The sequence below is a fragment of the Opisthorchis viverrini genome (assembly GCF_000715545.1).
Source record: "Opisthorchis viverrini unplaced genomic scaffold opera_v5_348, whole genome shotgun sequence".
Lineage (NCBI taxonomy): Eukaryota > Metazoa > Platyhelminthes > Trematoda > Opisthorchiida > Opisthorchiidae > Opisthorchis > Opisthorchis viverrini.
In genome coordinates, this window is record NW_008752006.1 from 484,882 (window position 1) to 508,607 (window position 23,726).

Below are 23,726 nucleotides of genomic sequence, written 5' to 3' on the forward strand. Positions count from 1 at the left end.
GGACGCCAGGAATCGATGTTTTTTGCAACCACCGGAGTATTTCAGATTTAAGGAGCAAGTTACCACACTTATTTCAACCCCGAAACTCGTTAGCAGTGAGACCAGTAGACTGACCTCCACCCGTTGACCAGCATGGTGTAAAAGACTGAGTGGCACACGGACAGTCCTTAGTGTAGGTCAGTGATTCACGGGGACGCATAAACCGGTACATCAAGTTAAGGTCCAATGATTCCATCATTAAACAGTTATCTATTTCTACCCCTTCTCTACTTTGAGACGCCAAGTGACTTCAGTGTCACTCCCACTATCCAGGTTGCACGTATTTCGAGGAACCCATGGAGAGCTGAAGCTTCTCACAACAGCATGTTTAGTCTCTTTTTCCTCATTAGGACTCCTCAAGAAAGTGTTTCCCTAGTGCACTTCAGATCGCTTACATTCACTTAATGCACCCTACTTGATCTGACCCTTTCATCATCAAATTCTTCTACACAGTTGTGTAACACTAATCTTTTTCCTCCCCGCGGAGTGCAGTTTTTCTTTACTGAATCGTCCGTTCAGCTGTAATACCTTTCGGTGCCTAGCTGCGATGTTACACGAAGGGAGCACGAGGGCTGGGATACTGCCAGGTTGCTCAAGCCTAGACAGGGGAAGTCGAGAGGCAGAGGTCGGGTTCGAGCTACGGACCTTCCGGTCAGTAAATTCGTGCTCTAACCACTTGGTCCATTTCGCCCCCTGCTTTTTTATAACTAGAGACGCAGAAAACGCTAACTTTGGGTGATGAAAAAAGGTAATTTAAGAGACGGTGTCCGTAACCTTAGGTAGGGTATGTTTGAATCCCTTCTCTGTGGACTGTCGTTAAATGCATGTTTACGATTTCCATGTTTCACCGTTGTATTTCATTTGCTTTTTAGCTCTGGTCTTGTGAAGTGTAATCCACAGGTTTAAGTATCAAAGTGAGGAACATCGTCGTTCACCACGCACTTTTAAACTCCGTTTCGCAACCCGAGTCAACCGGCCCAAATTCGGCCATGCGGAACGAGCCGAATGTTGATAGGACTGCACTGTTGTCCGATGCCCTTGACGAAGACAAAGTGGAGGCTGTGCGCATTCGCCCACCGAGAGCCAGACCGTCAAGCAAATGGAATAAGTTTTGGATTGCGTGTCTTGTGGGCACGGGGCTTCTAGCCTCAGTATTCATGCTTCTCGGTGCATCGTATATTCTACAGCTTTATTCGCTTGCGGTGCAACGGCTTCGTAAGTTAGGATTATTCTTATTCAATCGTTTCCTGATATACCTGACGTTTAATGCACAGGCGCCTTTCTTCTCCGGTCTTTACCACTCTTTTCGATTCCAATGAGAAGCGGCACCTACTGTTGAGGTTTTCAGAAGGTACAACGGATCTAACAATGCACTGTCGTTACGCTTTTATTATCTTTGTTAACCCGATGCCTTTATTCTTGTAGATGCATGAGAGGAACACTGAAACCACAACACACGCATTTGGAGTTTTAAGTCACTCAATGGTCCCACGTGACCAGTAACCACCGGGTTATCAGACCGAAAACTACGGTCGGATGGGAGCTGTGTGATTTATGACAGATATGGTCGGTTGAAGATGAGATGGCGAATTTACTGACCGAAGGGTCCGTGGTTCGATCCCAACCTTTGACTCTCGACTTCCAGACTTGGACAACCTGGCAGTATCCCACCCCTCATGCTTCCTTCGGGTGGTATAGCAGCCAGACACTGGAAGGGTGTTACAGCTGAACGATTTTTATAGTCAGTTCAGTATAATGAAAGGAAGGCTGTTGTGTTTGCTCATGTGTCATTTGGTTTGAGCGCAGAGGGAGGGAGCGAACCAAATGGAACGAGTGCGGGCTGAAAAGTTTTATCAATTTAACTTAAGCTCGGGAACTACGACCCCTTGATAAGATCTAAGAAGGGCGAAACTGGTGGTGGTTCTCAGCAACCCTACGAGTAGTGTGTTGTCAACAATATGTCAAGTTTCGAACGCACCGAGCGTTTGGTCCAGTTCAGTTTGCACACGCATCCTGGGCGCATATCATTTTGCGTAAGTAGATAGACCCACCGAAACTGTTGTTTTGCTTCGACAGCTGGTTTGCTGGACACAGTCGCAACACAGACTACATATACATAGGTTGGGGTTGTAGGTAATTGTTTGAAGACAACACATGTCTAGCCAGGATTGATAGAAATTCGCTTGTTTCATGTAACGACTATTAGTTTCCTAGTTACGAAATCCTTGAGCATCCTTTGGTGTACGCATCCATTACGAGTGGGATTAGTAGGTAAAAAAACGGAGAACTCGCCGGATTTTGTTGAGAAGTGCGCCAAGGAGTGAGGAAAACACTGACCGTAAAGGGACTGGCTCCTCGGCTCTATTTTTTCCTTTTGCAAGCTTCTAACAACACTGTCATCATGGATAGCCGTGAGGGTAGGCGCAGAGCAGTTTGTTAGTAAAAGTGAAACCCAATAGCCAGTACTAAACCGGTATTCATCTTCCGGTTTTCTTCTTGGTTGTTGGGGCGTGCGTGGTCCTCGTTTCTTCTGGCTGAAATATCCACCGATTCACTTTTTCCATTCACTTTCGGATAGTTTGATAGATTACTTGCGTTCCGTCGAAATAATGACTCGGCCTTCTTGTGTCTCACGGTGGCATTTACAAGAAATGAGCTTAAACAACACGATCAATGAAACTTCAGATGACCCTGAGTGCTTGTGAATGGAGTTAACGTTTTTCTGCCGGTAGCCAAGTACCCTCCGTCCCATGGTGTTTATTGGAGATGGCTGCTGTATCTGTGAAACTTTGGCCTATGCACTTCTGTTGTTGTCGAAGCTCCGTAATAGTAACCCTCCGTGCCTACCTAGGGACGAAACGCCGGGTCTTCGATCCCATCCTCTCTACTAGAGGATACTGTTGCATTTTTATTTTTATAACTTTCTCTTATTTGTGATTGAAGACTTCTCAATTGCTTCGTGGGTTTCGTTACGAATTCTGACATTTAGGTTGTAGGGATATATATATATATATAGTGTATATACTGTAATGTATATAATGTATAATGTATATATAATCTGTATATATAATATATATAATATAATAATATATAACATCTAATATTCAAACTCGCCGAGATAAACTTGCATTGGTGCTAGAAATGAATTTTCATGATCGCTGTCGTCTAGACCAAATGCAGTCACACCACAGTTAACCGTACGACACCATGCGGTTGTACTCTCGGTTCGGATTATCAGTGATGCCGTCCCTCAGTCTACCCGCCTTAACACCGTGGATAGTCTGGACTGCTAGACCTACGATTTTATTGAGTGTGGGTCTCAAATGTTCAGCTGTCTCCGTTTTTCTTGGTAGTTATGGGCCACCAGTTGGGCACCTGAATGGTGACGTTGTGTGATTCGCTAATTCAGGCTTTTTCGTTGGCAACTAACATTTATATTGTATGTACTGAATCTTATCATATTATTACTAGATATTGGGGGCACTGAATTTTACTAATTTCACCTGTCTACAAATGTCATAGCTTAACGCCTTAGACATTCTGGAGTTTTGGGCTTACAAACGTGCTAGAGTAACTTCGTGTGAATCTCAAGTGTTTCGTCAAACCCTAGTTTAAGTTGCCGAACCGTCTCCATGTTTTTCACTTCTATCTTTTACGTATTTTGTTGAGTTTCTTTTAAGTGCTTTGTCCCTTCTATTGTTCGTGTTTCGTGCGCATGTACGCAAACGGCTCGCCTCAACACTAGACACTCCATAGTGTGAAGCCTACGATGGTACCAGAGGTGACTGTCTGCGGCCATCGTTGTACAGGACAAACTGAATGACGGCCTTGGGTTCGGGCCACCTTTCGTGTAAGCTGTCGGTTTCGAATATTCAGTTATCCCCACTCGATTTGGTCATCATGGGCCAACGGTTCAGTATGCTGGTGGTCATTGAATCGACTTCGCTTGTTCATCTTCCCGTCTTATTCCCCCGGGCTTACACCGAGTGCAGGGCATTCGGTTTGTGGCGTGCGTGATATTACTCATTGACTGTCCAGATTCATCGGCCTGGCCCCACGACAACCCACCATTTGGTAATATTGTTTGTTAATTTACAGGAACTTTTCACTCAGGGACCTTTTAAGAAGCCACTGATGATAATTGCCTTGATGCTTCAGGGGCATAATTGGCACCGATTTCAATTGCTGGTGATTATGTACGTGACAGTGTGTAGGCAAGTAATGACTTCTTTATTCAGCTCCAACGCCAACAGTGTGCCGCCTGACTGATATTGCGGGAATGTCTTTGTCAATAAAATCATTTATGGTGGCAGGTAGTCACTGTAAAAGCACCCTAAATCCCTCTATGAAAGTTCCCTTAATTCGACCACGCATCATTCAGCACAATGTTGAAGCGAGACCATGTTAGCAGCACACCTCCATCAACCTTTCACTGATCAACCCCTTTTCCGGACCCTAACTAACACAATATTTTTATTACAATCGACGCAAACAACTATCCAGTCTGGCTCAGAAGTTTCCACAGATCTGCCGTTATGAAAGGGTGTCACCCTGTGGGGTTTCTATCCAGTCTTTTACGTTTCTTCCAGGAAAGAATGAAGATCCCGTTTGGCCTTATCCAACAGTGGCTGTTTCAGTTCCTGTTGACATGGCTTATTCACCGCTGGCCTTTCACTAGTAAGGAACGGGGACGGAAAACTGCCCCTTTGAGAAAAGGAAGACGGATAAGTGTAGTACATATCCAAACCCTTCTGATCTGGAGAGCATCACTCAGTGACCTGTGTGTGCGAATGTTTCCTAGTACTCAGTTCTAATGAACTTCCTTTTGAAATACCACAAATAGTGTAAGTATTCGAATATTACTAGAGTCTTGAGAATGCACGCAAATGCATCTAGCCATTGCTTCCCGTACGCACAGTGACGGATGACGTCATTTGCAACTCCCGGTGAGGGAAACTAGCCCAACCTAATTACATTTTAGTTTCAACATTGTGTAAACCTGAGTCGGTTTGTTCCGCATTTGCCAATTAAAACTGTGGTCACAGCTTGGGCGGCTATGGAGATGAGTAAGCGGGCTCGAAATGCCAAAGCTTCTCTTGATGAAATGACCAACGGGCATAGGAGGAATGAATATCATGCAGCGGAACTTGACATTTTGAAGTTGCATTTTCCACCAGTGTTACCTTGGACTTCAAAACGCAGAACAAATATTCGTTCGCTGTTGATCAGGTGGATGTTGATCTGTCAACAGGTCAGGTCAACAGCTACCTGATCAACAACCAATAAACTCACCCGAGTTACCAGTACTTCGGCAAAATAGATTTATCTAACGAGCATGCAGTGCTGCAACATGTTTTCCCTTGAGAAGCCAGGTGGAATCGTGGGTGGTTCGACACCGTCCCATAGAAACCATTTTGCTCCCTGATGCTGTCCTGTAATTTATACCTGTTCTGTAAGATTGTGAATTATTTTCAAACATTTCAGCATCCAAGAACCCACAATGTGACCACCCGATTGAACGTGGAGATTGCACCGAAGATTTAAGGCGATGGGCCTGGAATATTGCGAATCGGACCTGTGTACCGTTTTCCTATTCAGGATGTGGCGGGAACAAGAACATTTTCGGTAGCCAGACGGATTGTGAGGTTGCCTGTGTCACCATAATACAGATTTAGCACGACTTCGCGACAATCACCCCGTATAGTCAGTTAGATTCCGGTCATCTGACAGACTGCACGACAATGCAATCCCCTTTCGATATTCCCGCTCATTTCACTGCTTAATTTCTATTCTTGGTCTTATTTATCACTTACATGTTGTAATTCATGACTGTTGTCGAAGAACTGATTGGCCATCTTGTCGAGTCTTCCTCACGGATATTCTCTTCATTCACATCGTTCATAAAATGTAAAATTTCACCTTATCCGCTAAACGCTCGCTGTTGTTTTGTGAACAAAGTGAACGGCTGGATATCTCATTAAAAACAAAATCTATCTCAATTTGAAGCGGTTTTGATTTTCAATTCTACCAGTAGAGTGGCAGTCGTGTGTAAGGTCCTTGAACCTGAGGGTCCACGGCTCGCACGGTTCACTGGGAGAGAGATCTTGACCAAGTCCGGTCTCTGATTAGCCCTCGTGGAGGTTTCCTTGGAATTCTATACAAACTTTCCATAGGACTTGTTAGGTCACCTACCGCAGAATTCGTTGGAAACCCGTGTAAGGATGTTAGTGTGCTCAATGTTCTTCATCAAGACAGGTTTTCTCCCTAAACATAAGCGTACCTCCGCAAAGTGCCCTCATTAGCCGTCTAATTCTGTTTTGATGGGAAACTCAACTAAATCTCTGTTTAATGATATTCTCCAACTAAAGAATTTTCAGCAACCTCTCTGATAGTATGTCTTGTTAAGTGTACCTTGTTTTTCAAGCACATTTAGTGGCGATCACGAGTCGCGCTATCGGAGTATGTGCCAGCGCAGCACGTGATTAACGACACCGATGATAAAAACACCAAGTTGGGCTCTGTTTATGGATAAGTTGCAGGCAGGTAGTCTGCACTGTGAGTCTTAAGGCACGCTGAGTAGCTGAACACCTTTCAAAATCAACAACACAATTGTGACCTCTTCGCAGTTCCTAGTTCTGGACAGGGACTGCCTTCTGCACAAATCACTGGTGGTAACATCGTATTTTACAAAACCGTTGCTGTATGGATTTTACTTTTGGTCGAATGGTCAACACACCTTTGCTTCAGTCCGCACGTATTCGATCTTTTCATCCATACACTCGCAATTGATGAAGAACTTACCACCTGGGGTTTTAGTCAGTAAATAAATAAGGCCAGGTGACGGCTGCGTCAGGCGAACAGTTTTTCGTCACGTGATGCACACTATAACCGTAAATCAGCTGTTTGGTAGTATAGTTGTCGAGGCTGGTGATCAGTGCAGGCAGTTTTGTCTGACACTTCTGCTTCGACCTAATCAAGTCCACAGTGTTCCATTGGTGTTGTGTTCACAAGTGTAACATTGCATGAATCCACTAAATTATTTACGTTTTTACCTTGTTCCTGAATCCACTGGGTCATTTGAGCGCAAATATCCTGTGCATGTTAGTTTTACTGACAATACTGAATCAGCAACAGATTCTCTCCCGCATACGATGCCTAGTTATTTCAATTACACCACCGAAGAACGATAATAGAGAAGATGACTTTGGTCCATCACGGAGTTCATTCTGTGAAATATCAATGTTCCGAAGGGACTACCCACGAATTCGAACATGGACAATTGTTTGATGACACGGCTGTACCCTCGAAGAGACCATTCTTAGAAGTGACCACTTGTTTTACAGTTCCATTGATTAAATCCATACCAATAGGAACCGTTAGTTGTTTAGTGAGGTTTCCTTCCTCGAATTACTGGAGCCAATAAACTGTAGGGCCTGACGTGTAACTAACTAGGTGAGTGGATTGTACACCTGATTACCCGAAATGGATGGTCTGGAGAAATACTATCGTTCAGGTGTAAATAGTAACAAGATTATATTTCAGTTGATGATTGCATAGAAATAAGTTTAACTCTGGTCGTTCACGGCATAGGAGTATATACAGATGACAGGTGAGCGACAAAATCAAGTTGTGATGTGTTCTAACACGCCTTGCCGAATGAGAGTTTCACAATCACTTCTAGACATCAAATGATGGCTGTCCTTGGTGAGCTGTAACACCCCGCCATCTTCCGTTTCAAATTCACCAAAATCGACCAGACAACGAACTTCCAGGAACAACGATTTGGGTGGCAGTTGTGACTGCGTGAGATCCAAACCTCCAGCTCCACCACGCTCAGCTACGTCCGCCTGCATAAAATTGGCCAAAGTTCCACAGTAAGCTTTAAACCAAGCTTGTTCGGCCTCAGATAATGACTGCCGGACTTCTGAAATAAAAATCCAAACATACACATTAAAGTATACAAAAGGCCCGGCGGATCAGAAAAGCGGAGAAATTATGTGGATGTCATGTTAAAGGATAAAACAAACTGTGCTAGAGATAAGTTAACGAACAAGGAACAGGTTGTTTGAACTAAGCTAATTAAAACGTGGACGGTACCGACGGAGCTGAAGCCAACGCTTAGAACAACAAGAAGACTACGGCCCATAGGATGTGCGGAAGAAAGTCAATAAAGAAATACGACCAGATTGTGAATTGCATACTGTAAATTGGATATTGCAGTACAGTGACTGCTGCAATATTCATTTAAACTGAGTTAGCTTAAGTGAACTTGACTCCATTCTAAAACAAGGCGAATATCAGCTAGTGAATCTGATCGGCAACCCATAGAAATTCGTTACAGATACACTGCGAATGCACCATGCAGTTTCACACCCCTTGGTTAAAATCAACAGCGTACGGGCTCCGCATTTCTCCACCGTTCGCGCTGGACCTACACCCTCTGAGGCGTTGGAAACAGTTACATATTAGATCATGATACCAGCACCAATGTACTGCTGTGAATGCTCGTAAAGCAAACTTACCAGACCATATATTGTACTTCAGGAGGACTCTCAGTCTCCGAGTGGAATGAATCCGTAAGGATCGGAATCGGCTATAAAAACCAGTATGGCCAAACCATTTTTCTTCGTCTGAAGAAGTGATTTAAAAACTTTACCCATCGAATCATTCAGGAATTCACAATTAGACCCCAATGTTGATGTCTTATTTCAGCTGGGGAAAGTGTGAATTCTAATCGTATTTAGACAACACCAAGAAACGACTAAACACACTCAGTAAGTTCGTGCTCTAAACTGAATTATTCTTTGTTCACCAGTAGATGAAAGATATCCTGAGAGTAAGTGCGTTAAACTGAACACAAATTTAGACGAACCTAGTAGCTTGATTCTTGATTGATTAGGAACTGGCGACACAGGTAAGACTGATACATCAGTTCTTTTCCTCGTCTTGACAACTACTGTAGTCCGTTCGCATAACCTGTGAATTTAAGTGTGGTGCGGTCATAATGGGCGCACTGCTTCTGTGGGAAACCGCCACTTGACCTAAGATTACGGAGAAAGCCGCGTTAAAACAATAAAAAGGAAGCAATGAAGTGTGGTAGCGTGCTAGAAGCACTCCGGGCTTCCTGAACTTTTAGAAGGGACATTAGACAGACTAGATAAAAATTGATCTCACAAACTTGATTCTGGAAGATGACGGTCTCCGGACATGATCCGGCTCCTCCAGAGTCGTGAAAAGTGGGCATCAACTGCAGGGTACTAATCAACAAGTAACATCGAGGTCAACAGACGCCTTGATTATCACAAACTTTTATCAAAATCCAACTTAATGGTGTGGTAGGCACATACAACCTTTTGGTTGGTTGCCAGTAGACATGGCAAAGGAAGTAGCGTCTAAACGTGCCTTGTTAAAAGAAAACTGCACGGGAAGATTTAAGCGTTAACAGAGGCGTATTTCGGCTAGTACAAGTAAAATGGACAAACCTTTTGGGAGAACTGTTCCATATTGCCAACGCAACCCCTTGATATACATTAGGCGTGCGTGGTGATATGCTAATAGACAGCGTTTGTTCCGTTCCAGCACTGCATGACGTACGAGTACACACTGTATTCTTCCGGCGTGTTCTTCGGACTGCGAAGAACTTTCGGAAGAACCGGACACAAGAGCCACGTCACGGTAATTGGCCTCATACAATGTTTTCATCTCTTCCAAGCACACTCTTATCTTCTCGTCATTGTAAGGTGGCATCTTATAGAACTGCGATCGTTTGAGTTCTTTCACTAGCTGGAGGCCAGTGTTTGCCAACATGACGGTGTGGTATGGCCCACAGCACTGCCTCTAAAATCTCCACTGGAAAAATGAAAACTTGCAATCACTGGAAGTGGGAAGGAAAAGGTGAAGTCAGAAACAGAGACAATGGGGAAAAACTGTCGATAATGCACTGGACACCTGACAATTGCAAAGGCTATACAAGGTGAGAGTTGAGACGGTGAAAGGTAGCGTACAAGAAAAGCACCGGAACAAAAATCACAGCGCTACTTTGCAAATCAAATCAAGAAGTGCACCGACGTTTCTAACTGGTTTACGAAGACACCATTAGCAGCAGACAAAGCCACGATTGCCGTTACGTTGTGGACTTGTTTTCTCTTTCGTTGACGTTAGACAGATGAACGGGACTATCACCCTACACACCAACAAGGACTGTAAAGTCGCGTATCCATGCAGCTGTTGTTAGACGAGCAAGGTAAAACGGTCCGTTGATTTGCGATCGGTAAGGCAGAAAAATTAAGGGGCCTCACCAATCTATGTAACCATTGTGCCATACTGCATTGACGGAGGCCAGATAATGTGACCCAAAAGACAAACAGTACGAGCAAAAATCGTATGCTTGAGTACAAGCGAGTGGAACCACCCGGTCAAACAGAAGCATGAGAAAACCTCAAACAGGATCTCAAATAAAAATCAGCGGACACCTTTCAGTGCAAATGCAACGACTAATGGAGCCTTTATGGACGTTCTCCACATCCAACAATTCCTGAAGACTACACAGAAATTCGACACAGCCACAAATGTTCACCACTAGTCAGGTCATAATCAAGCAAGCAAACGTGAATTAGCTGATTCGTCTTTGAGAAATCGTCCGAGCTGAAAAATCGGTACAGCCCTATTATGCACCATCGCCGTGTGGATTTTCACTGGGTACAGGTTGACTTCATCTGTATGATTATAACAAACGTAGAGATGGACTGAATAACTCTGTTGCCGTAGTAGTCCTTCCATATAGAAAATAATCAAGGCCAGTTCAACCGTTAAAGGTAGGGTTATTTCATCTCCATTAAAACATGGCCTAAAAACAAACAAGTTCGGTCGAGTTGGAGAAGTGGCTGCAAAGCAGTGATGTCGTCCGTCTAGACCAAATGCAGTCACACCACAGTTAACCGTACGACACCATGCGGTTGTACTCTCGGTTCGGATTATCAGTGATTCCCTCAGTCTGATCGCTGTCGTCTAGACCAAATGCAGTCACACCACAGTTAACCGTACGACACCATGCGGTTGTACTCTCGGTTCGGATTATCAGTGATGCCGTCCCTCAGTCTACCCGCCTTAACACCGTGGATAGTCTGGACTGCTAGACCTACGATTTTATTGAGTGTGGGTCTCAAATGTTCAGCTGTCTCCGTTTTTCTTGGTAGTTATGGGCCACCAGTTGGGCACCTGAATGGTGACGTTGTGTGATTCGCTAATTCAGGCTTTTTCGTTGGCAACTAACATTTATATTGTATGTACTGAATCTTATCATATTATTACTAGATATTGGGGGCACTGAATTTTACTAATTTCACCTGTCTACAAATGTCATAGCTTAACGCCTTAGACATTCTGGAGTTTTGGGCTTACAAACGTGCTAGAGTAACTTCGTGTGAATCTCAAGTGTTTCGTCAAACCCTAGTTTAAGTTGCCGAACCGTCTCCATGTTTTTCACTTCTATCTTTTACGTATTTTGTTGAGTTTCTTTTAAGTGCTTTGTCCCTTCTATTGTTCGTGTTTCGTGCGCATGTACGCAAACGGCTCGCCTCAACACTAGACACTCCATAGTGTGAAGCCTACGATGGTACCAGAGGTGACTGTCTGCGGCCATCGTTGTACAGGACAAACTGAATGACGGCCTTGGGTTCGGGCCGCCAGGCCGCCTTTCGTGTAAACAAACTGAATGACGGCCTTGGGTTCGGGCCACCTTTCGTGTAAGCTGTCGGTTTCGAATATTCAGTTATCCCCACTCGATTTGGTCATCATGGGCCAACGGTTCAGTATGCTGGTGGTCATTGAATCGACTTCGCTTGTTCATCTTCCCGTCTTATTCCCCCGGGCTTACACCGAGTGCAGGGCATTCGGTTTGTGGCGTGCGTGATATTACTCATTGACTGTCCAGATTCATCGGCCTGGCCCCACGACAACCCACCATTTGGTAATATTGTTTGTTAATTTACAGGAACTTTTCACTCAGGGACCTTTTAAGAAGCCACTGATGATAATTGCCTTGATGCTTCAGGGGCATAATTGGCACCGATTTCAATTGCTGGTGATTATGTACGTGACAGTGTGTAGGCAAGTAATGACTTCTTTATTCAGCTCCAACGCCAACAGTGTGCCGCCTGACTGATATTGCGGGAATGTCTTTGTCAATAAAATCATTTATGGTGGCAGGTAGTCACTGTAAAAGCACCCTAAATCCCTCTATGAAAGTTCCCTTAATTCGACCACGCATCATTCAGCACAATGTTGAAGCGAGACCATGTTAGCAGCACACCTCCATCAACCTTTCACTGATCAACCCCTTTTCCGGACCCTAACTAACACAATATTTTTATTACAATCGACGCAAACAACTATCCAGTCTGGCTCAGAAGTTTCCACAGATCTGCCGTTATGAAAGGGTGTCACCCTGTGGGGTTTCTATCCAGTCTTTTACGTTTCTTCCAGGAAAGAATGAAGATCCCGTTTGGCCTTATCCAACAGTGGCTGTTTCAGTTCCTGTTGACATGGCTTATTCACCGCTGGCCTTTCACTAGTAAGGAACGGGGACGGAAAACTGCCCCTTTGAGAAAAGGAAGACGGATAAGTGTAGTACATATCCAAACCCTTCTGATCTGGAGAGCATCACTCAGTGACCTGTGTGTGCGAATGTTTCCTAGTACTCAGTTCTAATGAACTTCCTTTTGAAATACCACAAATAGTGTAAGTATTCGAATATTACTAGAGTCTTGAGAATGCACGCAAATGCATCTAGCCATTGCTTCCCGTACGCACAGTGACGGATGACGTCATTTGCAACTCCCGGTGAGGGAAACTAGCCCAACCTAATTACATTTTAGTTTCAACATTGTGTAAACCTGAGTCGGTTTGTTCCGCATTTGCCAATTAAAACTGTGGTCACAGCTTGGGCGGCTATGGAGATGAGTAAGCGGGCTCGAAATGCCAAAGCTTCTCTTGATGAAATGACCAACGGGCATAGGAGGAATGAATATCATGCAGCGGAACTTGACATTTTGAAGTTGCATTTTCCACCAGTGTTACCTTGGACTTCAAAACGCAGAACAAATATTCGTTCGCTGTTGATCAGGTGGATGTTGATCTGTCAACAGGTCAGGTCAACAGCTACCTGATCAACAACCAATAAACTCACCCGAGTTACTAGTACTTCGGCAAAATAGATTTATCTAACGAGCATGCAGTGCTGCAACATGTTTTCCCTTGAGAAGCCAGGTGGAATCGTGGGTGGTTCGACACCGTCCCATAGAAACCATTTTGCTCCCTGATGCTGTCCTGTAATTTATACCTGTTCTGTAAGATTGTGAATTATTTTCAAACATTTCAGCATCCAAGAACCCACAATGTGACCACCCGATTGAACGTGGAGATTGCACCGAAGATTTAAGGCGATGGGCCTGGAATATTGCGAATCGGACCTGTGTACCGTTTTCCTATTCAGGATGTGGCGGGAACAAGAACATTTTCGGTAGCCAGACGGATTGTGAGGTTGCCTGTGTCACCATAATACAGATTTAGCACGACTTCGCGACAATCACCCCGTATAGTCAGTTAGATTCCGGTCATCTGACAGACTGCACGACAATGCAATCCCCTTTCGATATTCCCGCTCATTTCACTGCTTAATTTCTATTCTTGGTCTTATTTATCACTTACATGTTGTAATTCATGACTGTTGTCGAAGAACTGATTGGCCATCTTGTCGAGTCTTCCTCACGGATATTCTCTTCATTCACATCGTTCATAAAATGTAAAATTTCACCTTATCCGCTAAACGCTCGCTGTTGTTTTGTGAACAAAGTGAACGGCTGGATATCTCATTAAAAACAAAATCTATCTCAATTTGAAGCGGTTTTGATTTTCAATTCTACCAGTAGAGTGGCAGTCGTGTGTAAGGTCCTTGAACTTAAGTGTCCACGGCTCGCACGGTTCACTGGGAGAGAGATCTTGACCAAGTCCGGTCTCTGATTAGCCCTCGTGGAGGTTTCCTTGGAATTCTATACAAACTTTCCATAGGACTTGTTAGGTCACCTACCGCAGAATTCGTTGGAAACCCGTGTAAGGATGTTAGTGTGCTCAATGTTCTTCATCAAGACAGGTTTTCTCCCTAAACATAAGCGTACCTCCGCAAAGTGCCCTCATTAGCCGTCTAATTCTGTTTTGATGGGAAACTCAACTAAATCTCTGTTTAATGATATTCTCCAACTAAAGAATTTTCAGCAACCTCTCTGATAGTATGTCTTGTTAAGTGTACCTTGTTTTTCAAGCACATTTAGTGGCGATCACGAGTCGCGCTATCGGAGTATGTGCCAGCGCAGCACGTGATTAACGACACCGATGATAAAAACACCAAGTTGGGCTCTGTTTATGGATAAGTTGCAGGCAGGTAGTCTGCACTGTGAGTCTTAAGGCACGCTGAGTAGCTGAACACCTTTCAAAATCAACAACACAATTGTGACCTCTTCGCAGTTCCTAGTTCTGGACAGGGACTGCCTTCTGCACAAATCACTGGTGGTAACATCGTATTTTACAAAACCGTTGCTGTATGGATTTTACTTTTGGTCGAATGGTCAACACACCTTTGCTTCAGTCCGCACGTATTCGATCTTTTCATCCATACACTCGCAATTGATGAAGAACTTACCACCTGGGGTTTTAGTCAGTAAATAAATAAGGCCAGGTGACGGCTGCGTCAGGCGAACAGTTTTTCGTCACGTGATGCACACTATAACCGTAAATCAGCTGTTTGGTAGTATAGTTGTCGAGGCTGGTGATCAGTGCAGGCAGTTTTGTCTGACACTTCTGCTTTGACCTAATCAAGTCCACAGTGTTCCATTGGTGTTGTGTTCACAAGTGTAACATTGCATGAATCCACTAAATTATTTACGTTTTTACCTTGTTCCTGAATCCACTGGGTCATTTGAGCGCAAATATCCTGTGCATGTTAGTTTTACTGACAATACTGAATCAGCAACAGATTCTCTCCCGCATACGATGCCTAGTTATTTCAATTACACCACCGAAGAACGATAATAGAGAAGATGACTTTGGTCCATCACGGAGTTCATTCTGTGAAATATCAATGTTCCGAAGGGACTACCCACGAATTCGAACATGGACAATTGTTTGATGACACGGCTGTACCCTCGAAGAGACCATTCTTAGAAGTGACCACTTGTTTTACAGTTCCATTGATTAAATCCATACCAATAGGAACCGTTAGTTGTTTAGTGAGGTTTCCTTCCTCGAATTACTGGAGCCAATAAACTGTAGGGCCTGACGTGTAACTAACTAGGTGAGTGGATTGTACACCTGATTACCCGAAATGGATGGTCTGGAGAAATACTATCGTTCAGGTGTAAATAGTAACAAGATTATATTTCAGTTGATGATTGCATAGAAATAAGTTTAACTCTGGTCGTTCACGGCATAGGAGTATATACAGATGACAGGTGAGCGACAAAATCAAGTTGTGATGTGTTCTAACACGCCTTGCCGAATGAGAGTTTCACAATCACTTCTAGACATCAAATGATGGCTGTCCTTGGTGAGCTGTAACACCCCGCCATCTTCCGTTTCAAATTCACCAAAATCGACCAGACAACGAACTTCCAGGAACAACGATTTGGGTGGCAGTTGTGACTGCGTGAGATCCAAACCTCCAGCTCCACCACGCTCAGCTACGTCCGCCTGCATAAAATTGGCCAAAGTTCCACAGTAAGCTTTAAACCAAGCTTGTTCGGCCTCAGATAATGACTGCCGGACTTCTGAAATAAAAATCCAAACATACACATTAAAGTATACAAAAGGCCCGGCGGATCAGAAAAGCGGAGAAATTATGTGGATGTCATGTTAAAGGATAAAACAAACTGTGCTAGAGATAAGTTAACGAACAAGGAACAGGTTGTTTGAACTAAGCTAATTAAAATGTGGACGTTACCGACGGAGCTGAAGCCAACGCTTAGAACAAGAAGACTACGGCCCATAGGATGTGCGGAAGAAAGTCAATAAAGAAATACGACCAGATTGTGAATTGCATACTTTAAATTGGATATTGCAGTACAGTGACTGCTGCAATATTCATTTAAACTGAGTTAGCTTAAGTGAACTTGACTCCATTCTAAAACAAGGCGAATATCAGCTAGTGAATCTGATCGGCAACCCATAGAAATTCGTTACAGATACACTGCGAATGCACCATGCAGTTTCACACCCCTTGGTTAAAATCAACAGCGTACGGGCTCCGCATTTCTCCACCGTTCGCGCTGGACCTACACCCTCTGAGGCGTTGGAAACAGTTACATATTAGATCATGATACCAGCACCAATGTACTGCTGTGAATGCTCGTAAAGCAAACTTACCAGACCATATATTGTACTTCAGGAGGACTCTCAGTCTCCGAGTGGAATGAATCCGTAAGGATCGGAATCGGCTATAAAAACCAGTATGGCCAAACCATTTTTCTTCGTCTGAAGAAGTGATTTAAAAACTTTACCCATCGAATCATTCAGGAATTCACAATTAGACCCCAATGTTGATGTCTTATTTCAGCTGGGGAAAGTGTGAATTCTAATCGTATTTAGACAACACCAAGAAACGACTAAACACACTCAGTAAGTTCGTGCTCTAAACTGAATTATTCTTTGTTCGCCAGTAGATGAAAGATATCCTGAGAGTAAGTGCGTTAAACTGAACACAAATTTAGACGAACCTAGTAGCTTGATTCTTGATTGATTAGGAACTGGCGACACAGGTAAGACTGATACATCAGTTCTTTTCCTCGTCTTGACAACTACTGTAGTCCGTTCGCATAACCTGTGAATTTAAGTGTGGTGCGGTCATAATGGGCGCACTGCTTCTGTGGGAAACCGCCACTTGACCTAAGATTACGGAGAAAGCCGCGTTAAAACAATAAAAAGGAAGCAATGAAGTGTGGTAGCGTGCTAGAAGCACTCCGGGCTTCCTGAACTTTTAGAAGGGACATTAGACAGACTAGATAAAAATTGATCTCACAAACTTGATTCTGGAAGATGACGGTCTCCGGACATGATCCGGCTCCTCCAGAGTCGTGAAAAGTGGGCATCAACTGCAGGGTACTAATCAACAAGTAACATCGAGGTCAACAGACGCCTTGATTATCACAAACTTTTATCAAAATCCAACTTAATGGTGTGGTAGGCACATACAACCTTTTGGTTGGTTGCCAGTAGACATGGCAAAGGAAGTAGCGTCTAAACGTGCCTTGTTAAAAGAAAACTGCACGGGAAGATTTAAGCGTTAACAGAGGCGTATTTCGGCTAGTACAAGTAAAATGGACAAACCTTTTGGGAGAACTGTTCCATATTGCCAACGCAACCCCTTGATATACATTAGGCGTGCGTGGTGATATGCTAATAGACAGCGTTTGTTCCGTTCCAGCACTGCATGACGTACGAGTACACACTGTATTCTTCCGGCGTGTTCTTCGGACTGCGAAGAACTTTCGGAAGAACCGGACACAAGAGCCACGTCACGGTAATTGGCCTCATACAATGTTTTCATCTCTTCCAAGCACACTCTTATCTTCTCGTCATTGTAAGGTGGCATCTTATAGAACTGCGATCGTTTGAGTTCTTTCACTAGCTGGAGACCAGTGTTTGCCAACATGACGGTGTGGTATGGCCCACAGCACTGCCTCTAAAATCTCCACTGGAAAAGTGAAAACTTGCAATCACTGGAAGTGGGAAGGAAAAGGTGAAGTCAGAAACAGAGACAATGGGGAAACTGTCGATAATGACTGGACACCACAATGGGGAAACTGTCGATAATGCACTGGACACCTGACAATTGCAAAGGCTATACAAGGTGAGAGTTGAGACGGTGAAAGGTAGCGTACAAGAAAAGCACCGGAACAAAAATCACAGCGCTACTTTGCAAATCAAATCAAGAAGTGCACCGACGTTTCTAACTGGTTTACGAAGACACCATTAGCAGCAGACAAAGCCACGATTGCCGTTACGTTGTGGACTTGTTTTCTCTTTCGTTGACGTTAGACAGATGAACGGGACTATCACCCTACACACCAACAAGGACTGTAAAGTCGCGTATCCATGCAGCTGTTGTTAGACGAGCAAGGTAAAACGGTCCGTTGATTTGCGATCGGTAAGGCAGAAAAATTAAGGGGCCTCACCAATCTATGTAACCATTGTGCCATACTGCATTGACGGAGGCCAGATAATGTGACCCAAAAGACAAACAGTACGAGCAAAAATCGTATGCTTGAGTACAAGCGAGTGGAACCACCCGGTCAAACAGAAGCATGAGAAAACCTCAAACAGGATCTCAAATAAAAATCAGCGGACACCTTTCAGTGCAAATGCAACGACTAATGGAGCCTTTATGGACGTTCTCCACATCCAACAATTCCTGAAGACTACACAGAAATTCGACACAGCCACAAATGTTCACCACTAGTCAGGTCATAATCAAGCAAGCAAACGTGAATTAGCTGATTCGTCTTTGAGAAATCGTCCGAGCTGAAAAATCGGTACAGCCCTATTATGCACCATCGCCGTGTGGATTTTCACTGGGTACAGGTTGACTTCATCTGTATGATTATAACAAACGTAGAGATGGACTGAATAACTCTGTTGCCGTAGTAGTCCTTCCATATAGAAAATAATCAAGGCCAGTTCAACCGTTAAAGGTAGGGTTATTTCATCTCCATTAAAACATGGCCTAAAAACAAACAAGTTCGGTCGAGTTGGAGAAGTGGCTGCAAAGCAGATGTACAGGCGGATACGCGTCCAGATGCGCTTTGTCAGTAGGCCAGCGGAGTTCAGCTGTGGGGGGGGGGCGGACTACGTAAAACTGCTGAGTACAAACTACTTGCGAGTAGTGTGGACCTCAGTAGGCGGTTTCGGTAGGCTTGTTCCACAGCACAGTCCATTATCAGAGGGCATGCGCATATAGCGCAAATCCCGAATGCATCGAGAATCAGCAACACACAAGTTCATGACCAGAATCTACATAGGTGTTCCTGAACGAGTGACAGTCAGTACTTAAACCACGTCACCTATGACGATTATGTCAACTCAAATGGGGTTTGTGTGTGGATAGGTAGACGTGAAGAAACCAGAAAACTCAAAAAAATGGAGTTTGGAACAACGCGTAATAAAAGAAAGCTGTTCTAACTAGTCCGCAAAACAGGATCAGTCAGTGAGCTAGTCAAAGGTAACATGAACAGTTCAATGTAGAATAAAGTCCCATGTCTAGATTACTGGGCAGAATATTTTCAACAGTCTAGTTGGTCAGAAACCTCTGTAGCTGTTACTCATTAGATACACTCAGCTTGACATGTAGTTTGTGTTCACGTTATCCCTAGGTTGACGGAAGTCTAATAGGCTTTTCTGTTTGGAAACGTCATCAGGCTGCCGGGTCAGATGAGATGTCCACTAAGCGTTAGACCGATTTTTCTTTATCTTACTGCGTGCATAGAGCGTTGCCAGCATTAACGGTCATGTGCAAATTAAGTTAGTGTGAATGGAATACCCAGATGTATCTGAGCTGCATCGCTCGTCTTTAATATTCTCCACCTGAGTTTTGAAAACAAGGGCCATTTCACATTTTAGCTGTGCACGAGTAAAAAGATAAAGAAAAAATCAGTCTGATTCTTAGTGAACACCCCACGCGACTGACCGGAGCAGTCATCCTCGTTCTAGCTGTTTGGTTGTTTTTTTTCGTCAATGACCATCCACCACTCAACATTCTATCCCCCGGTGTTCCCACCAGACCCGGACAATGCTTCGAAGACATCGATGTTCAAACACTGAAAGTCTTTTGACGTCCTCAACACGCAACGGTCATGCTCCTGATCCGTATAGTAGTATAAAGCGCACCGCAGCATTGTAAACTCGACCCCTAACGGATAAGCTTATGTCACGCCTACGCCACAGGTGACGCAGGTTCACAAAAGCTGCTCTGGCCTTCCCAATCCGGATGGAAATATCATCTTTCGCGAGACCACCGGAACTGACATAGCTACTCAGGGTCAACAGGTGGCTCTTTCTCTCTGTGCACTGGTGCGCGCTGTCTGTTAAAAATAAACATACAGGAAGCGACTACTGTGACTGAACTGACTCCCATCTCACTCTATTCAAGGTTCCGGTTATGCACCTCAAGTGATACAGAGGCCACTGCAGCTGGATATGCTGCGGTGGGTACTGCACAGGGAGACCGAGCGGAAGCATCTCCACTTCATTCGATTCCCGTTGATAGTCGCATCTGTGCGGTTCGTTTGGCAACGTCTGTGAGCTAATCTAGATGAGGTGAGGTCCATCTCACTCTGTCAATTTGTCCGCTTACATCCCAGCCGACTATAGCTTTGAATCTGCCAGCCAGTTTCTATGACGATCTACGTACCCCACTACAACGAGCCAAAAGATCACATATCGTTATGGCATGAACACCCAGGTAGGAAGACTAAGCGCTGCTGAGACTCGCTTGGATGGTCGTCTAGGATTGGACACGAGACGCACAGACAACGGAGATAGCCTACTTCATATATGCGCCGAGTACTGACTGTGTCTTTGCAGTACCAATTTCCGATACAGTGGGAATCGCTTGACAACCTGGTTGCCATCAAAGAACAAGACCCGAATCCAAATAGACCACTTCACCGGTAGTTACTGATGGTGAGGGTCGATCAACATCTGCCGCACCTTCTGGAACACTAGCGTGGACTCCGACCATTCACTCGTACACTACGGCTTTCCACTGTAATTTTCAGGTCTACGCAAAATGTGCACACCTCGCTTAGCCAGTGAGAAGCTAGTGTACCCAGGAATCAAACGAAAGTATCAGAACCAGCTCTTCGAACGCCTGCCGGAAGATCTGATGTCGGATATAAACGGCCACTAGAAAAACATATCTAAGACACCACTCCTGGCCAGAACTTCTGTTTACAGTACAACCCAGCCAGCCTCGTCCAAACATTGGATCTCTGACAGGACCGTGGGTTTGCTGGAGGTCCAGCGACACATTGCTCCTCCGCGTAACCATAGTTCCACCCGAAGCCAGGTGAAACTGAGTGTTCCTGCAGACCGAGAAGCTTGATGGACCCAAAAGGCCGAAGAAATGGGACATGCGACAAAAAAGCTGCTTCAATTGATTTGTTCGACCGCACCTCGGAGGCCCCTTGTGGGAGAAACCATCAAAGATCAAAATGGTTCTCTGATAACCAGTACTTCGAACAGCACCTCAGTTGGCCACCTGCTACATGCAATCAGGAATCCTGGCCTTCAACAGAAAGGTGGACTGTGAATATGGAATCGCCTTCAACCTGTGTCCGAGCGTACATGTCTACTCAAGCATTACCTCGGGGTGGAGGAAGGTGGCTCAGTAGTTAGGGCGCGAATTTACTGACCGGAAAGCCCGTGGTTCGAACGTGACCTCTGCATCTCGACTTCTCCTCTCTAGGCTTGGGCAACCTCGCAGTTTCCCAGTCCTCGTACTTCCTTCGGGTGGTATGGCAGCTAGGGTGTTACAGTTGAAGGATTGGACTGCTTGATAGCGCTATCGTGCCCCTGGCCCTGACGACCTCCCACTTGCTCTGGTCAAGCATGGCAAAGGATTCCAGAACCAGTTCCTCTCTAGCCCATAAGGGCCTATTTTGGAGAAAGAGAATGTTCCAGATAACTAGGGTAAGTTAGTAATAGTGCCCATTTTCAAAAGGAGCACTCGCAGTGATCCCAGAGGTATTAGTTTGACTCCTATCGTGACAAAGGTTTCTGGCATCACTGATTCCTCGTCGTCTTACGGTGGCGCGCGAAGCCTTGACTCGTAAGAATGAAGCGAGTTTTCGAGCGGGTAGAGGCTGCGTTGACCACATCTTTACACTGTCACATGTACAGATGATTTTGGTATTCCATGACTTCAAGGACGCGTTCGATTCTGTCAATCGGGCAGTGCCGTTAACTACGCTTGCTTAACATGGTATGCCCCAGAAATTAGTGAACATAACCTGATCTGTATATTCACATACGTCTGGACGTAAGAGTGTATGCTGAGCTTTTCAAAAGCTCCCCAACAAAAAGTGGTGTTCACTCTATTCGCTCACGTTCAACTTTATCACTCACGAAATAATGAGAACGCTGGAAGGTATCAAAAACCGTTGTGTTCGAATTGTTGGTGGTGACGAACTTAATGATCCGGAGTGCTTAGACGACATCGCTTTCTTCTTTGAAGATCAAGACGAAGCACGAGTCCTATTGAATAAACTTGTCTAAGAACACAATGGACCCGCAACTACGACCTCGGTTCTTCGACGCTGACCCAAACTCCGCAGATGCAGCAAAACGCTGGAATCACTGGTTTCGTACCTTCGAAACCTATCTGAAAACCGTCGAATCTTCTAAACCCGACAAACTTGAAACTCTCATCCACTTTGTGGATCCATTAGTATACGATCACATTGCTGATCACACCGACTATGAATCTGCAATCGCCACGTTACGGAAATTATATGTCCGTCCAAAAAATGTCATATATGCACGCTACCTGCTACAGACCTACAAACAGGAGAGTGGACAAGATATCGATCAGTTCGTACAAAAACTGAAATCATTAGCCAAAGACTGTGAGTTTAAATCTGTGTCTGCAACTGAATATCAAGATGAGTGCGTGCGTGATGCTATAATTAATGGCCTGGCGTCCACATCCATCCGCGAGAAGCTTCTAGCACAAAGCGAACTCACTCTGGACCAAACATATCAGCTGGCTAGATCCCTCGAATTGGCTCACAAACAGTCACAGTCATATGTTAGTAACGAACCCATATCTTGCTCTACGATTCCACCCATTTCACAGAATCCCGAACTGCGTGTTGATCCCACCACTGCTGCTGTAAAATCCATTCAGACATGTTATTTCTGCGGTTATGATGCACATCCTCGTCCAAAGTGCCCCGCTCGCGAAGCCGTCTGCAATCTTTGTGGTAAACGCGGTCACTTCCGCCGCGTGTGCCGTTCAAAAAATACCTCCAAGTTCCACACAAGTTGTACAACAAAGCCTACTTTATCGTCATTATTCGTTGCAGCAGCTCCTACCTGCCTGGCGCATGCCATCGCAACTATCGAAGTCAATGGCATCACTCTCCGTGCTCTGGTCGACACAGGGAGTTCTTGCAGTTTCATTAACGCTAAGGTCGTGAAACTGCATAATTGGAAAATTTATCCAACTTTCTCAGTCGTCACAATGGCGTCTACATCCCTATCTTGTCGAACGACTGGTTACGCTTGTGTTTCTGTCCGATACAGAGATACCTCATACAGTGAACTGAAGCTCTTTGTAATGCCAAACCTCTGCACCGACGTTTTACTCGGGCATGACTTTCTAGGTCTACATGGCAAGGTAGAAATTTCATTCGGCGGGGATCGTGATGCGCTCACCATCTGCGGCCTGACGGCTGTAAACGTTGAATCACCATCACTTTTCGCCAACTTGTCTCCAGATTGCAAGCCTGTTGCAACCAAATCAAGAAGGCATCATCCGGATGATGAAAAATTCATTCGCGCCGAAGTTGACCGCTTATTGCAAGAAGGCATCATCGAACCGTCAACGTCTCCCTGGAGAGCGCAGGTTTTGATTACTAAGGGTA

The 23,726-nt window shown here is 44.6% G+C and overlaps 1 protein-coding gene across 1 annotated transcript; it reads right to left on the minus strand.

Annotated features, from left to right (window-relative positions):
* Positions 1–7,661: 7,661 nt before the first annotated feature.
* On the minus strand, positions 7,662–17,737 carry T265_10252 (hypothetical protein; the record flags this gene model as incomplete). Its single annotated transcript, XM_009176569.1, has 4 exons — positions 7,662–7,963; positions 9,522–9,822; positions 15,580–15,857; positions 17,413–17,737. The coding sequence occupies 4 exons, from the start codon at positions 17,735–17,737 to the stop codon at positions 7,662–7,664; spliced, it is 1,206 nt and encodes a 401-aa protein (XP_009174833.1).
* Between the last annotated feature and the right edge of the window lie 5,989 nt (positions 17,738–23,726).